At 45.8% G+C, this 16402-nt stretch overlaps 1 protein-coding gene across 2 annotated transcripts in view; it reads right to left on the bottom strand.

Annotated features, from left to right (window-relative positions):
* Positions 1 to 680: 680 nt before the first annotated feature.
* bud13 (BUD13 homolog) overlaps positions 681 to 16402 on the bottom strand; it is a 30601-nt gene continuing 14879 nt past the window's right edge. Inside the window, exons 6-11 of one of the 2 annotated variants that reach the window (XM_068054182.1) lie at positions 14952 to 15232; positions 11854 to 11968; positions 7485 to 7623; positions 6759 to 6943; positions 5235 to 5316; positions 681 to 992 (exon numbers count right to left, since the gene is read on the bottom strand). In XM_068054182.1, the coding sequence (XP_067910283.1) occupies positions 899 to 992; positions 5235 to 5316; positions 6759 to 6943; positions 7485 to 7623; positions 11854 to 11968; positions 14952 to 15232 (896 nt within the window). In that variant the 3' untranslated portion in view covers positions 681 to 898. Of the gene's footprint in view, positions 993 to 5234; positions 5317 to 6758; positions 6944 to 7484; positions 7624 to 11853; positions 11969 to 14951; positions 15233 to 16402 lie in introns of those variants that run through there. The other variant, XM_068054181.1, reaches the window with a different exon arrangement.

Genomic DNA, 16402 nt, shown 5'->3' with positions numbered 1-16402 from the left:
TGTGTACAAACACAGCGACCTGGCAGCCTCCATTGTTTTCCAATGCACTTTAAAAGAAAACATTTTTAATCATTCGTTTCCACTTATTAAAAAAATGAACAAAAGCTTTCAAGAGAACAAGTTTGAGCTGTGTAAAAACATCCTGATTTTTAGCTGTGCAAAGTTCAATAATAAAAGAATTTCAATAAATCCAAAAACAGATCCAAGTTTGAAAACAGTGGCAGGAGAGAATTGAAGGGGGGAATGACAGAAAGGCCCAGTATCCAGTTAGAGTCATAGAGAGATACAGCACTGAAACAGGCCCTTCTGCCCACCGAGTCTGTGCCGACCATCAACCACCCATTTATACTGATCCTACATTAATCCCATATTCCCTACCACATCCTCACCTTCCCTCAATTCTCCTACCTATACTAGGGGCAATTTACAATGGCCAATTTACCTAACAACCTGCAAGTCTTTGGCTGTGGGAGGAAACCGGAGCACCCAGCAGAAACCCAGACGGTCACAAGAGAACTTGCAAACTCCGCACAGGCAGTACCCAGAACTGAACCCGGGTTGCTGGAGCTGTGAGGCTGCGGTGCTAACCACTGTGCCCTCCCTGACACAGATACAGCCCGTCTGGATGAAAATAAATCACCAAAATAACAATTCACAAGACAGACTACACAATAGACCTGTAATTGCACAGTACAAACTTTATATTCAAAAAGAAGAAAATATTAACAGGAATAAAAAGATTTTCATCTTCTCTTGGTTGTCCCCAGATATTCAGACCCCACAATGCACAGAAGAGGTTAGGAAACCACTTTCAGTGAAATCTCTGTCCATCACATTTTCCACAGAGCATCAAGGTCCCAGTATGAAGGTGTGTGCATGGAAAGGAATCTCCCTCAGTTTACATATCCTCCACACTCCATTTGTATGCTATTTCCTGCACCGCCTTCTTATCGGCTAGTCTGGCATAGCGCTTCTGTTCAAATCCATTCGACCTGCAAATTTAAAAAAACAATTTCTTGCTGGTGCTGTGTCTTTAAATGTGACATATTGAGTGACTTTATGTGACATATGATTGAAATACAAATGTGATATATGAGTGACTATGTGTAATTTCTGCAGCTGCGTTATTTTTGTAACCTTCCTTCTCATCCAGGTCAGTGACAGAGAACGGAATAGCTTACATTTTAGATACCTGGCGTCCAACCAAACATGCCTTAGATACAGAGTAAAGCTCTGGCGGGCAGCCATAAAGACAGGGCTAAATTGTGGCGAGTCGAAGAGACTTAGTAGTTGGCAGGAAAAAAGACAGAGGCGCAAGGGGAGAGCCAACTGTGCAACAGCCCCAACAAACAAATTTCTCTGCAGCACCTGTGGAAGAGCCTGTCACTCCAGAATTGGCCTTTATAGCCACTCCAGGCGCTGCTTCACAAACCACTGACCACCTCCAGGCACGTATCCATTGTCTCTCGAGATAAGGAGGCCCAAAAGAAAGAAAAAAGAACACTGTCCCATCAAACACTCCCAGGACAGGTACAGTACGGGGTTAGATACAGAGTAAAGCTCCCTCTACACTGTCCCATCAAACACTCCCAGGACAGGTACAGTACAGGGATAAATACAGAGTAAAGCTCCCTCTACACTGTCCCATCAAACACTCCCAGGACAGGTACAACACAGGGATAAATACAGAGTAAAGCTCCCTCTACGCTGTCCCATCAAACACTCCCAGGACAGGTACAGCACAGGGATAAATACAGAGTAAAGCTCCCTCTACACTGTCCCATCAAACATTCCCAGGACAGGTACAGCACAGGGATAAATACAGAGTAAAGCTCCCTCTACACTGCCCCATCAAACACTTCCAGGACAGGTACAGCATGGAGTTAGATACAGAGTAAAGCCCCCTCTACACTGTAGCATAGGAACAGGAGGAACAGCCTGTTCCACCAGTCAATGAGATCATGGCTGATCTGTGACCAAATTCAATATACCCGCCTTTACCCCATATCCCTTAATACCTTTAGTTAACAAAAATTTATCGATCTCAGATTTAAAATTAACAATTGTTCTGGCATGAATTGCTGATTGCGGGAAGACAGTTCCAACTTCTACCACCCTTAATGCTTCTTAATTTCACTCCTGAAAGGCCTGGCTCTAATTGTTAGCCTATGCCTTCCAGGCCCTAGACACTCCATCCAGCGGAAACAGTTTCTCCCAATTCACCCTATCAATTTTCCTTCATATCTTGAAAACTTGGTTCAAATCACCCCTTAATCTTCTAAATTCCAGAGAATAAAACCTTAGGTTGTGTAATCCCTCCTTCTAATTTAACCCTTGGAGTCCTCTCCCTCCAAGGTAACACATTCTCCCTAAGGTGTGGTACCCAGAACTCCAGGTTTGACCAGGGCTTTGTACAGCTGAAGCATGACTTCTACCCCCTTGTATTCCAGTCTTCTAGATATAAAGGCCAACATTCCATTAGACTTTTCAATTATTTTCTGTACCTGTCCATGACACTTTAATGATCTGTGTAACTGGACCCCCGAAGTTTCTTTGGCCCTCCAGGTTTCTAGCTTTTCACCATTTAAAAGGGCTCTGCTCTCTCCTTTTTAGGTTCAAAGTGGATGACCTCACACTGCAATCCAATTGCCACAATTTTGCCCATTCAATTAATCTATCAATTTCTCTTTGTAATTTTATGCTTCCATCTACACTGTTTAAAATGCCTCATCTTTGTCACTGGCAAATATCGTTTTCTATTTCATCATCTATGTTGTTAATAAATACGGTGAATAGTTGAGGCCCCAACACAGATCCTTGTGGGACACCACTTGTCACATCCTGCCAATTAGAGTACCTGCCCATTATCCCTGCTCTCTGTCTTCTGCTACTCAGCCAATTCCCTAAGTCAATAATTTTGCTATCAATTCCATGAGCTTCAACTTTAGCTAACAGCCTCTTATGAGACTCTTTATTAAATGCCTTCTGTAAGTCCATATAAAGAACAACCACAGACATTCCCCTGTCCACTACTTCAGTTACCTCTTCAAAAAATTCAATCAGGTTCGTCAGGCACGATCTTCCTTTTGCAAATCGTTGCTGGCACTCTCTGATCAGCTGAAAATTTTCAAGTCACCCTATCCTTAATTATAGACTCTAGTAATTACCTGACAACAGATGTTAGGCTAACTGCTCTATAATTCTCTGGCTTTCTCCTCCCGTCTTTCTTAAATAGCGGAGTGACAAGTACAATTTTCCAATCTAAAGGAATGGTTCCTGAATTGAGAATTTTGATAGATTATAGTTAGGGTATCTGCAATGTTCTCACCTACTTCCTTTAAAACCCTAGGATGGAAACCATCTGGTCCGAGGGATTTGTCACTCTTTAGCCATTATTTTATTCATTACTATTTTGTTTACATTAATTTTGGTGAGTCACCATTCCTGATTGAATATTAGTTTCCTTGGGATGTCCACCATGCTATGCTGGTTCTTTACTGTAAATACTGACGCGAAGTAATTATTCAACATGTCCACCATTTGCTTATTTACTTTAACAAGATCGTTATCAGTTTTCAAGGGGTCCACATTGCTCCTGATCACCCTCTTTTCCCTATAATTGTAAAATTTGAGTGCGCTTATTTTAATATCCCATGCAAGTGTCTTTTCACACTCTTTTTTGTAGTTCTTACAACTGTTCTGCCATCCTTTACATATCTCACATTTTGCAGAATCAGTGCTATTTTTTGCATTTTGTATACTTTTTCTTTTAGTTTTATATCATCTCTTACCTCTTTAGTTGGCCTTGGCTTTTTCTTGGAAAGTACAGCCTTGCCCCTTAAGGATATAAACTGGGTCTGCTTCACGTTAAATTCTTTTTGTACATCTCCCACTGATCTTCTGTCATTTTACCCATGAACAGATTTGCCCAGTTTACTATGGACAGTCTCTGTCTCATCCCATTGAAATCAACCTTACCTGAAATCTTTGTAGCTGTTTCATGTTTCTCCCTTTCAAGCACTACATTGAACTTGATCATATAATGATCACTATTAGATAAATCTTCACACACTGTGAGGCTGTTAGTTAAATCTGGCTTGCTACACATCTAAAAATAAATCCTAAGATTACTAATTAATGTTGAAATAGAGGCAGTTTTTTGTTCTGGGCTCAATATGAACTTGAATGAGCGTACCCAAAGATTTCAGCTTCTGATTAAATGTATTCAAATGACCGCCCTGCCATTTATCCATGTGGCAGATAGCTGTACTGCTGCAATCTGTAAATAGGCCACTTATGGGACTATTATATTGACTATGTCGCACTAGTAATGAGTCACTGGGTCGACATATATATTCCCAAATGAAGCTTTTGCCTAGATTGTGAGGTTAGGATGGGAGACGCCACAGGTAACCAGGCTGCTGAATGAACAGACTGAGTGCCTGAACAAGCTTCAATGGTTACACTGCAGCCAGGACTGGTGCTACAATCACCATCCCCACTACATCCCACTTACAAATTATGAAATCAAGTGTCCCAGTCACAGGTTCGACACTGTATAGCTGTCACTCCTGATTGTCCCCTCCAAAACTGGGATTTAATTGAGTCTTTGAGCTTGGAGCCCACCCCAAATGAAACGTGACCAGGAAGACATCTTGATCCTTTTGCAGAATTTCTGCAGGGATACTGCACTCCTGATATCTGTGTACTGATTAGAGCAGTCCCTCAGGATGGCTGCAGTAGAGAAGCTGTTTGCTTTGCTGTTTATGGCCACATACAGCACTTTGTGAAGCAGATTCCCCTGCCACAGCTCAGGGACCATTCCTCTCTTTACTGGGCTCCATTCCCTCTCTTTCTATTTTCCCACTTCCTAGGAGCTGCAGGAGACCATTCAGTCCTTCGATCCTATTCCACAATTCAATTAGATCACGGCTGAACTGTACCTCAACTCCATTTACCAGCCTCAGCTCCATATCCCTTGCTATTTCTTTCACGTCATTGATTTTTGCAAATTTTAATAATTATATTTTCAATTCAATCCAGCTGCCTTCTGATTCTTCAGCAGCTCCTGATCCTATCAGTCATTTCTACAGCAATCCCCACTAATACTATCCAGATACCCTGGGGCTCAGACCCCTACATCTTGTTTAAAAACACATTTTGGAGCAATACAATTATTTGTTCCAACTGCAAAACATATTCAGGTATTCTTAAATGATGAGTTTGTACAGTACCTGTCCACTCCATCCCAGCGATACCCAGGGGAGAGGTTAAACCTGTTGGGAGGGGGTCCGGGACCACTGTACATCGGCTTCCCTACAAAGACAAACACATATTCAGCTGAGACGCTGTCTTTGCTTAGCCTGAAAGAACCTTCCCCTCAGACAGTACCATGTTTAAACTCTCTCCGTACCCTCAGACAGTACCATGTTTAAACTCTCTCCGTACCCTCAGACAATAACATGTCTAAATGCCCCCCGTACCCTCAGACAGTACCGTGTCTAAACTCTCTCCATACCCTCAGACAGTACCATGTCTAAACTCTCTCCATACCCTCAGTAGGTACCATGTCTAAACTCTCTCCGTACCCTCAGACAGTACCGTGTCTAAACTCTCTCCATACCCTCAGACAGTACCGTGTCTAAACTCTCTCCATACCCTCAGACAGTACCGTGTCTAAACTCTCTCCATACCCTCAGACAGTTCCATGTCTAAACTCTCTCCATACCCTCAGACAGTTCCGTGTCTAAACTCTCTCCATACCGACAGTACCGTATCTAAACTCTCTCCATACCCTCAGACAGTACCGTGTCTAAACTCTCTCCATACCCTCAGACAGTTCCATGTCTAAACTCTCTCCATACCCTCAGTAGGTACCATGTCTAAACTCTCTCCGTACCCTCAGACAGTACCGTGTCTAAACTCTCTCCATACCCTCAGACAGTACCGTGTCTAAACTCTCTCCATACCCTCAGACAGTACCGTGTCTAAACTCTCTCCATACCCTCAGACAGTTCCATGTCTAAACTCTCTCCATACCCTCAGACAGTTCCGTGTCTAAACTCTCTCCATACCGACAGTACCGTATCTAAACTCTCTCCATACCCTGACAGTACCGTGTCTAAACTCTCTCCATACCCTCAGACAGTACCGTGTCTAAACTCTCTCCATACCCTGACAGTACAGTGTCTAAACTCTCTCCATACCCTCAGACAGTACCGTGTCTAAACTCTCTCCATACCCTCAGACAGTACAGTGTCTAAACTCTCTCCGTACCCTCAGACAGTACCGTGTCTAAACTCTCTCCATACCCTCATACAGTAACATGTCTAAACTTTCTCCATACCCTCAGACAGTACCGTGTCTAAACTCTCTCCATACCCTGACAGTACAGTGTCTAAACTCTCTCCATACCCTGACAGTACAGTGTCTAAACTCTCCCCGTACCCTCAGACAGTACCGTGTCTAAACTCTCTCCATACCCTCAGACAGTACCGTGTCTAAACTCTCTCCATACCCTGACAGTACAGTGTCTAAACTCTCCCCGTACCCTCAGACAGTACGGTGGCTAAACTCTCTCCGTACCCTCAGACAGTACAGTGTCTAAACTCTCTCCATACCCTGACAGTACAGTGTCTAAACTCTCCCCGTACCCTCAGACAGTACGGTGGCTAAACTCTCTCCGTACCCTCAGACAGTACCGTGTCTGAACTCCCCCCAGTATTGGGTCCCTTCAATATCACCAGGTTTAAACTTGCCATTTTTATTTTTGGTCTCTTTTTCCTTCTTTTTCCTGATCAGTCCAGCCATGGGATCTCCATCCCGCTCTTTCTCACGCAGGAAGCGATCCAGGTCTTCATCATCGATGTGTCGAGCGAGCGGTTTTTGCATTTCATGAAGCGCATCCTTGACGTTCTTTCTCCGCTGCTCCTCCTGAGCCACCCTGAAACATAGGTCACAGAGAGCATGGGAGGGGCCACAGAGAGCATGGGAGGGGCCACAGAGAGCATGGGAGGGGCCACAGAGAGCATGGGAGGGGCCACAGAGAGCATGGGAGGGGCCACAGAGAGCATGGAGAGAAGAAAGGGAAGGGAAGAGAGAGTAAGGAAGATAAAGTGGGAATGGGAGAGGAAAGGGTGGGAATGGGAGGGAGAGGGAGGGACAAGAGGGAAACACAGCATAACAAAATAAGAAAGAAAGTGACATACAGAAGAAATGAGAGGTGAAAATGCAGTAATCAAGTTAGGAAGCAGAATGATGGGGAGGGGGGGCAGTGAAAGAGAGAGAGAGAGAAAAGAAATGTGCACAGAAGGGAAGAAGAATTGTCACGTCAATCTAGAGTAGTTAGGAACTGTAACAAACTCCATCTGTTGTAGCAACACAAAGTCCAGTGTAACAGGACTGTTCCAGTTAAACATTGCCACAGTCTGCCTTGCCCAGTGTGATGCTGATGCTACACATTATTAATTTTCTGTCACTCTCACCCTTTGCCCCACTGGGCGTATTTTTCTTGCTTTGCCGCTTTCTCCTCTTCCTTCTTCTTGCGCTCGATTCGCTCCTGGTCTAAGTCCCTCTTTTTCCCTGATTTGTCTCGGAAGACAGTGGTGGCATTTTTGGAATCATCTTTAAAACAGAAGGAAAAAGATCTCAGCACCATCGGGTAATTTCCAAAACTGTTCCCCATGACAAGCAGATATAGGTTCACACTGCAAGTCATCATGAGGCAATTTCATATCCTCAGCCACTGCAACAGGGAAGGGACCTCAGAGTGGCAGTGGGACACCTCTGTGGGCATGTGGCTGGGGGGGAAGTGGGAGGGACATACAGCCAGTCCAGCTAGCCTAAACTGTTCCGCACACTTCCTAACATCCAGCCAGTGAGGGACACAGACAGTTGGGTGGGTGGTAGCTGTCCACTGCTCCCCTTAGTCAGAGAATGTCACGAAACACAAGGGGGAGAATTTATTCACATTTCCCCAAAGCAGTGGCTGCAGAGTGAAAGGAACGTTATAGAGTCAGACATAACTGAAGGAGATGGGACTGACCAAATATACTGCCAATAATGACACTGTTTCTTGCTTATCTCAAGTTTAACTTGCTTGAGAAACATCCAGGCCTTTTTCCAAATCTCTGCTTTGTTTAATTCCAGAAATCCAGTAATCCTTTGCTAAAACACCTTGATCTCTCCTTCCTTTCAGATCTCATGACACACGTCATTCCTTAACAGGTGATTGGTTTCAAGGTGTTTGCCGTCATTTGGCTGAAAATATTTATCCAGTTTTCCCATAAAAGACAGGAAGGTCTCTGCCTCACTCTGTGGCAGTGTTTCACACTCCCTCTGTGGAAACAAATGTCTCCAAACTCCCTTTTCATTCTCTTACAGAATCACAGAATGGTTAGAGCACAGAAGGCCATTCAGCCTGTCAACCTGATACCAGCTCTCTGCAAGAGCAACTCACCTAGTCCCACTGCCCTGCCTTTTCCCCATAGCCCTGCAAATTTTTTCTCTTCAGATAATTACCCAATTCCGTTTAAAAAGCCACGACTGAATCTGTCTCCAACACACTCTCAGGCAGTGCATTCCCAATCCTAACCACTCGCTGCGTAAAACAGTTTTTCCTCATGTAGAATGATTAAAGGGGACAAGAGGAAAAACTTTTTCACCCAGAGGGTGGTGGGTGTCTGAAATTCACTGCCAGGAATGGTGATCGAGGCAGAAACACTCAACTCATTTAAAAGGTACCTGGACATGCACCTGAAGTGCTGTAACCTGCAAAGCTACGGACCAGGTGCTGGAAGGTGGGATTAGATTGGGCCGCTAGTTTTTTTGGCCGGCACAGACACAATGGGCTGAATTGCCTCCTTCTGTGCTGTTATTTGTCCATGGTTCGATGGTCACCTTTGGTTCTTTTGCCAATTGCCTTAAATCCGTGTCCTCTAGTTTTCAATCTTTCTGCCAATGGGAACACTTTTTCTCTATCTACTGTGTCCATATCTCTCACGATTTTGAAAATCTCTATCAAATCTTCTCCCTACCTCTTCTTCTCTAAGGGGAACAGTCCTAACTTCTCCAATCTATCCATATAACTGATATTCCTCATCTTCAGAACCGTTCTCGCAAATTTTTTCTGCACCCTCTCCAATGCCTTTGCATCCTTCCTGAAGTATGGTGCCCAGAATTGGATACAATACTCCAGTTGAGGCTGAAACAGTGTTTTATAAAGCTTCACCATAACTTCCTTGCTTTTGTACTCTAAGCCTCTATTTATAAAGCCCAGGATCTTGTGTGCCTTTTTAACCACTTTCTCAACTTGCCCTGCCTTTTAGTTTAGTTTAGAGATACAGCACTGAAACAGGCCCTTCGGCCCACCGAGTCTGTGCTGACCATCAACCACCCATTTATACTTCTTTCTTTCTTTCTTTTGGGCCTCCTTATCTCGAGAGACAATGGATACGCGCCTGGAGGTGGTCAGTGGTTTGTGAAGCAGCGCCTGGAGTGGCTATAAAGGCCAATTCTGGAGTGACAGGCTCTTCCACAGGTGCTGCAGAGAAATTTGTTTGTTGGGGCTGTTGCACAGTTGGCTCTCCCCTTGCGCCTCTGTCTTTTTTCCTGCCAACTACTAAGTCTCTTCGACTCGCCACAATTTAGCCCTGTCTTTATGGCTGCCATTTATACTAATCCTACACTAATCCCATATTCCTACCACGTCCCCACCTGTCCCTATATTTCCCTACCACCTACCTATACTGGGAGCAATTTATAATAACCAATTTACCTACCAACCTGCAAGTCTTTTGGCTTGTGGGAGGAAACCGGAGCACCCGGAGAAAACCCACGCAGACACAGGGAGAACTTGCAAACTCCACACAGGCAGTACCCAGAATTGAACCCGGGTCGCTGGAGCTGTGAGGCTGCGGTGCTAACCACTGCGCCGCCCACCGTGTCTGATCAATTTCCCACATTTCTGCCCTCACCCCTTGCCCTCCCTCCCAGAACCGCGTCAGAGTTCCCCTTGTCCTCACTTACTACCCCACCAGCCTTCACACCCGAAGGACCATCCTCCGCCATTTTTGCCACCTTAAGCGTGATGCCACCACTAAACACAGCTTCCCCTCCCCTTTCAGCATTCCGAAGGGACCGTTCCCTCCACGACACCGGGTCCACTCCTCCATCACCCTCGATACCTCGTTCCCTTCCCAAGCAATTGCAGGAGATGTAATACCTGCCCTTTTACCTCCTCACCAACCAAGGCCCCAAACACTCCTTCCAGGTGAAGTAATGATTTACTTCTTTAAATTTATGATACTGTATTTGCTGCTCACAATGCGGTCTCCTCGACACGCAGATTGGGAGACCGCTTTGCAGTTTTAAACGCATGACCACCTCATCGGCAGGGCGGCGCAGTGGTTAGCACTGCAGCCTCACAGCTCCAGCAACCCAGGTTCGGTTCTGGGTGCTGCCTGTGCGGAGTTTGCAAGTTCTCCCTGTGACCGCGTGGGTTTCCGCTGGGCGCTCCGGTTTCCTCCCACAGCCAAAGACTTGCAGGTTGTTAGGTAAATTGGCCATTGTAAATTGCCCCTAGTGTAGGTAGGTGGTAAGAGAATTGAGGGGAGGTGGGGATGTGGTAGGGAATATGGGATTCATGTAGGATCAGTATAAATGGGTGGTTGATGGTCGGCACAGACTCGGTGGGCCGAAGGGCCTGTTTCAGTGCTGTATCTCTCTATGACTATCACCAACTCCCCAACCAGAGGACCTACACTTTCTCCATTTACTATCAGAACCCTTCTTCATTTAAAAATCCTCTGTTAAATCTCCTCATATTCTTCAACTACTGTGGGAACAGTCACAGTGCCTCAAGTCTTCCCTCATCACTAATTCCTGCAATTACCCGGGTGATTCAATGCTCTCTATGGCTCCAATGTGGCACACAGTACCCTATGGCCTAACTAATGTTTGGTACAAGTTTATTATTACTTCAATCTTCTTGCACTCTATACTCCTGCTTATAAAACACAAATTGTTGTTGGCCTTTTTTATGGCTTTACCAAGCTGTACTAGCACATTCCAAGAATTGTGGATTAAAATCTCCAGCGTCTCTCTGTTCTCCTGCAGCCCCTTTCCATTGCGTGCACTTTCCAATTTGTTTTTCTTCCTCACACACTGCCCATTAAATTGCAGCTGCTACCTCTCTGGCCATTCTGCTAACCTGGCTATGTGCTCCTGAAGTCTTTAACAGTTCTCACTGTCTTCCAGCCCTTAATTAATTCCTTCAGTAAACTTTGTTTATAAGCAGTATTTTTAAAATCAAGTCTAAATCATATAATTATAGAGACAGAAACAGTTAAAGAGAGAAAGAGAAGGAAAGTGGACACAGTACTGACCTGGGGTGTACCCACTTTCTTTCTTCAATATTAATGAATTAAAACATTACACTTATTAACATCAGCAAAGCAGCAGAGTTGTTGGGTCAGGGGATAAATATTACTGAACCATACAGAACCAGGAGGTCCTAACATCTCTCCCCTGTCTGTGGTGCCAGCTGGGGCAGGACCTATAAGAGCTACAACTGGTATCAGTGTTATTAGGCTAGATGAGCCGATGATCTGCTGCTGACCACTGTAAGTGCAGGGATCGGAACATTAGGTAAGGGCAGGATCAGGCTCCTTGGTGATGCCTTCAATGGTTAAATATCCAGCTGATACACCATCCAGCTTCACTCATGAAGAATAGGTAACTAAGCAGGGTAAAACGAGAAAGCGAGGCCCAGAGGGACAGCATCATCAGGAGAAAATAATCAAAGAATAACATAACACTGCGCCTGCCAGGACTGCCCTCGAGCTGTGTCGATACCTGCCAAGCGCTCTGCTGCTCGCTCCCTTTTCCTCCGGTCCTCTTTCTCTTTCCTCAGTATATCTGTCGATACCAGACCAGCCTGACCCCCAGATAGCATTTCATTCCCTTGCGACTGAAACACATTTAAAGAAATTGTCAGTCCATCAAGATTTTGTAAATCTGTTTTTGTGATGGTTTCTTAAAGATGGCCAGAGACCAGGAATGGCCAGCACTCCAACAACCCGATAATGCTTCTAACACCAGCTCCTCCGCTCTCCATCTCCCACCAGCAGCTCCCTGCTCTCTGCTGGAAGCATCTCACTTATGAATTATTAACGTGATTCACATGAACAAGAAACTCTAATGAAATTATGAGACTAACATGGCAACATCATAACCCAGCTGGGATTTGATCTTAAATTCTTTGAGTTTTTAGTGTTTCCTACAAAAATTACACAGAATGTACAGCACAGAAAGAGGCCATTTGGCCCAATAGATTCATGCCAGTACTTATGTTCCACATGAACCTCCTCCCACACTATCAGCATATCCTTCTATTCCTTTCTCCCTCATATGCTTCCCTTGAAATGCATCTATGCCATTCGTCTCAATTACTCCATATAGTAGTATCTCATCAATAGAGAGATTGAGTACAAAAGCAGATAAGTTATGCTGAACCTTTATAAAGCTCTGGTTAGGCCCCATCTGGAGTATTGCATCCAGTTCTGGTCACCACACTTTAGGAAGGACATGAAGGTCCTTGAGAGGGTGCAGAGGAGATTTAGATTAGATTAGATTAGATTAGAGATACAGCACTGAAACAGGCCCTTCGGCCCACCGAGTCTGTGCCGAACATCAACCATCCATTTATACTAATCCTACACTAATCCCATATTCCTACCAAACATCCCCACCTGTCCCTATATTTCCCTACCACCTACCTATACTAGTGACAATTTATAATGGCCAATTTACCTATCAACCTGCAAGTCTTTTGGCTTGTGGGAGGAAACCGGAGCACCCGGAGAAAACCCACGCAGACACAGGGAGAACTTGCAAACTCCACACAGGCAGTACCCGGAATTGAACCCGGGTCCCTGGAGCCAGAATGGTTCCAGGGATGGAGGATTTTAGATACAAGGTTAGGTTGAAAAAGCTGGGGTTGTTCTCCTTAGAGCAAAAGAGATTCAGGGGAGATTTGTTGGAGGTGCACAAGATTATGACAAGCTGAGATAAATTAGACAAGGAAATACTGTTCCCATCAACTGATGGTACAAGGACTAGGGGACACATTTTGTAGGTTTTGGGCAAGAGATGCAGGGAGAATATGAGGAAGACCTTTTTTCTTTACACAGTGACTGGTAATGACCTGGAACTCGCTGCCCACGAGGGTGGTGGATGTGGAGACAACCAATGATTTTAGAAAGGAAATTGGATGGACACTTGAAGCAAATAAATTTGCAGGCTCTGGGAATCGAGCGGGCGAGTGGGACTGACTGGAAAGCTCTGCAGAGCTGGCATGGACTCGATGGGCCGAATGGCCTCCTTCTGTGCCATAAGTGACTCTATAACTCTAGTGAGTTCCACATTTTAAAGAAGATTCTCCCAAATTCCCTATTGGATTTATTAGCGACTATCTTATGTTTATGGCCCTTAGTTTTGGTGCCGCCTGCAAGTGGAAACATCATCTCATAACCTTAAAGACCTCTAACAAGTCACCCCTCTATCTTCTTCTCTTTCCTAAACAAAAGAGCCCCAGCCGATTCATCTTTCAAAAGGCAGCATTAATTAACTGACCTGAACTTACTTCAGGGTGGACAACCTACCTCCATGTAGGCAACACAGGTGCATAGCTGGAGCTGAGGGGGAGGCTAAGGAAAAGGCCCTATAAAGCTAAATCCAGTATTTTCCTTGTATCACTAGTTGCTGACAGTAACAGACCTTGGTGTTTGGACTGAGGATTAATCTAACAATAAGGCGACAGGCCTATCCAAACCTCAGGACACACAACATTTAAACAAAACAAAGATGCAAATGAGAAATACAACAGCAATTAGGACGGAGCTGTCAGAGCCTTGAGGATGGGATTGTCGGCCCCCGGGGGTTGCATAACCATAGGACTGTACCCAGCACCCAGCTACCAGGAGGTCAGCGTCCAGGTACCAACAGGGCTGTACCCGCCACCTGGAGACACGTGGGACTGTGCCCGGCACCGGGGCACAGGTGGGACTGTACCCACTGCCGGGGCACAGGAGGGACTGTACCCAGTGCCTGGAGACACGTGGGACTGTGCCCGGCACCGGGGCACAGGTGGGACTGTACCCACTGCCGGGGCACAGGAGGGACTGTACCCAGTGCCTGGAGACACGTGGGACTGTGCCCAGCGCCGGGGCACAGGTGGGACTGTAGCCGGTGCCTGGACACAGTTGGGAGTATACCCGGCGCCGGGGCACAGGAGGGACTGTACCCAGTTGGGAGTATACCCGGCGCCAGGGCACAGGAGGGACTGTACCCAGTGCCTGGACACAGTTGGGAGTATACCCGGCGCCTGGACACAGGTGAGACTGAGCCCAGCGTCCAGCACTGTACTCAATGCCCAGCATCCATGGGATTGCATTTGGGTAAAAATATTTTGAAAGTTTCACTGCTAGACCCAAGTGGCCATTATTCAGCTGAGGCATAGGCACAGGGAAAACTTAACCTGCGGTTCCTCGCCAAAGGTGAGGGAAGAGAACCAGTCATGGAAAGAATAGCACTTACAAAAACAAGGGAAAATAAAAGCAACACTTGATAAAAGCTTATGTGTCTTGTATTTTTGTTGCCACCTACACTTCTAAGAGAAAAGAGCAGTTTCAGTCCTCAGAACCAAATAATCCTTCCACTCAACAACAACTTGCCTCTATACAACATCTACAAGTTGATTTAACATCCCAAGGCTCTTCACAGGAGACATAGTCCTGAGAATCCAAAGTGCAAATGTTGACTCAGGCCAGGATTCAAGCTTCCTGCCTCCAATTGTGAGCAGCAGTTTTCCTGGTGATCTCCTGTGAAGCCTCAACTCTCTTGTCATTACTGCATCAGTCAAGAGCTTGCCCACTGCTCTCACCCAGCCTTACCTTTCTGCTTGGACTCGAGTCCCGGCTGGCCCCTCGACCCCTCGAAGGAGTCGGCTTACGGGAGAGCAGCCTATGCCGAGTGGGCGAGGGCTCGGAGGTCCCCGAGTTAGGTCTATATTCCGAATCGTGCACCTCCAGCCTCTTCCTCCGTGGCGGCGACAGGTCAGAGTCAGAAGAATGCTGACACACCTTTCGTGGGGGTGAAAGTTCAGAATCGGGGTCTTGTCGTCTCCCTGGAGACCCAGTTGCTCTTCTGTCCTTTTGTTTGATGGGGGACAGACCTGGGCAGGAAAGATTGCCACAGAATTAATGCTTTAAATCTGATAAATAGAAATAAGGCCAAAGGAGCTAACACATCAGCAACATCTGGAGAGCGGCACTGAGCCTCAGCAACACACAGCAAAGCATTTCATTTCCTTTGCAACACTTGCATAAATTGTAACCGCGTACATGAGCAGCACATGATCAAAATATTCAGCAAAATGAAAAGGTGAATGGAGGTCATTGCCCTTTCTACTCTGGACTTGGACTCACATCTGTCCCAGATGTTAGGATGCTGCCTGTAAGGATCAGCAATGGTGAAATTAATGCAGTCCTAACCCAAGTGGCAACCCAACAGCCTCACAGGGCACATCAAGCTTCATGAGACAGTTGGAAATGGTGTAATTCAGACTCTCTACTGATATTCGAGGAAGAGCCGACTGTCGGTGAACTATAAAGGGAACTTTACCCTGCGTTATACCTGTCCTAGGAGTGTTTGATGGGGACAGTGTAGAGGGAGCTTTACTCTGTATCTAACCCCGTACTGTACCTGTCCTGGGAGTGTTTGATGGGGACAGTGTAGAGGGAGCTTTACTCTGTATCTAACCCCCGTACTGTACCTGTCCTGGGAGTGTTTGATGGGGACAGTGTAGAGGGAGCTTTACTCTGTATCTATCCCCGTTTTCTTTTGTTGTTTTTTAACGCCTTGTTTTCAAGGAAGCCTTTATACTCAAGGCTTCTTTTATTTTTGTCGAGGGGGCCTTTGTTCCTCAGGCCCCCTTTATATGTATTTTAAATAAATAACTTTATTAAAAAAAGGTAAATAAAACAAAACTCAAATTAAAATGCCATTTTCAGCATCAATGATGCACCCCAACCCCTGCGTTGCCCACCGGTCACAGAAGGCCTCAAGCGAACCAGTGGACACCACATGCTCCTTCTCCAGGGACACCCGGGCGTGAACGGAATCTCAGAAGAAGCATAGGCAATCAGGGCCCCCCCGACACTCAGCTGCCTGGAACTTTGAATTGTCACCATGGCCAAGCCCAGGAACAGATCGACGAGGAGATCCTCCTCCCAGCCCACTCCCCTCTGCATCGGGAGACCAAAAATCAGTAGCATGGGGCTGAAGTGCAGCCAAAACTTGAGGAGAAGCCCCGTTAACTACCCATAGAGGGGCTGTAACCTCG

This window comes from Heterodontus francisci, chromosome 22 (assembly GCF_036365525.1).
Source record: "Heterodontus francisci isolate sHetFra1 chromosome 22, sHetFra1.hap1, whole genome shotgun sequence".
NCBI lineage: Eukaryota > Metazoa > Chordata > Chondrichthyes > Heterodontiformes > Heterodontidae > Heterodontus > Heterodontus francisci.
Note: the sequence above shows the minus strand (reverse complement) of the source record. Positions and strands in the feature narration are given on the sequence as shown.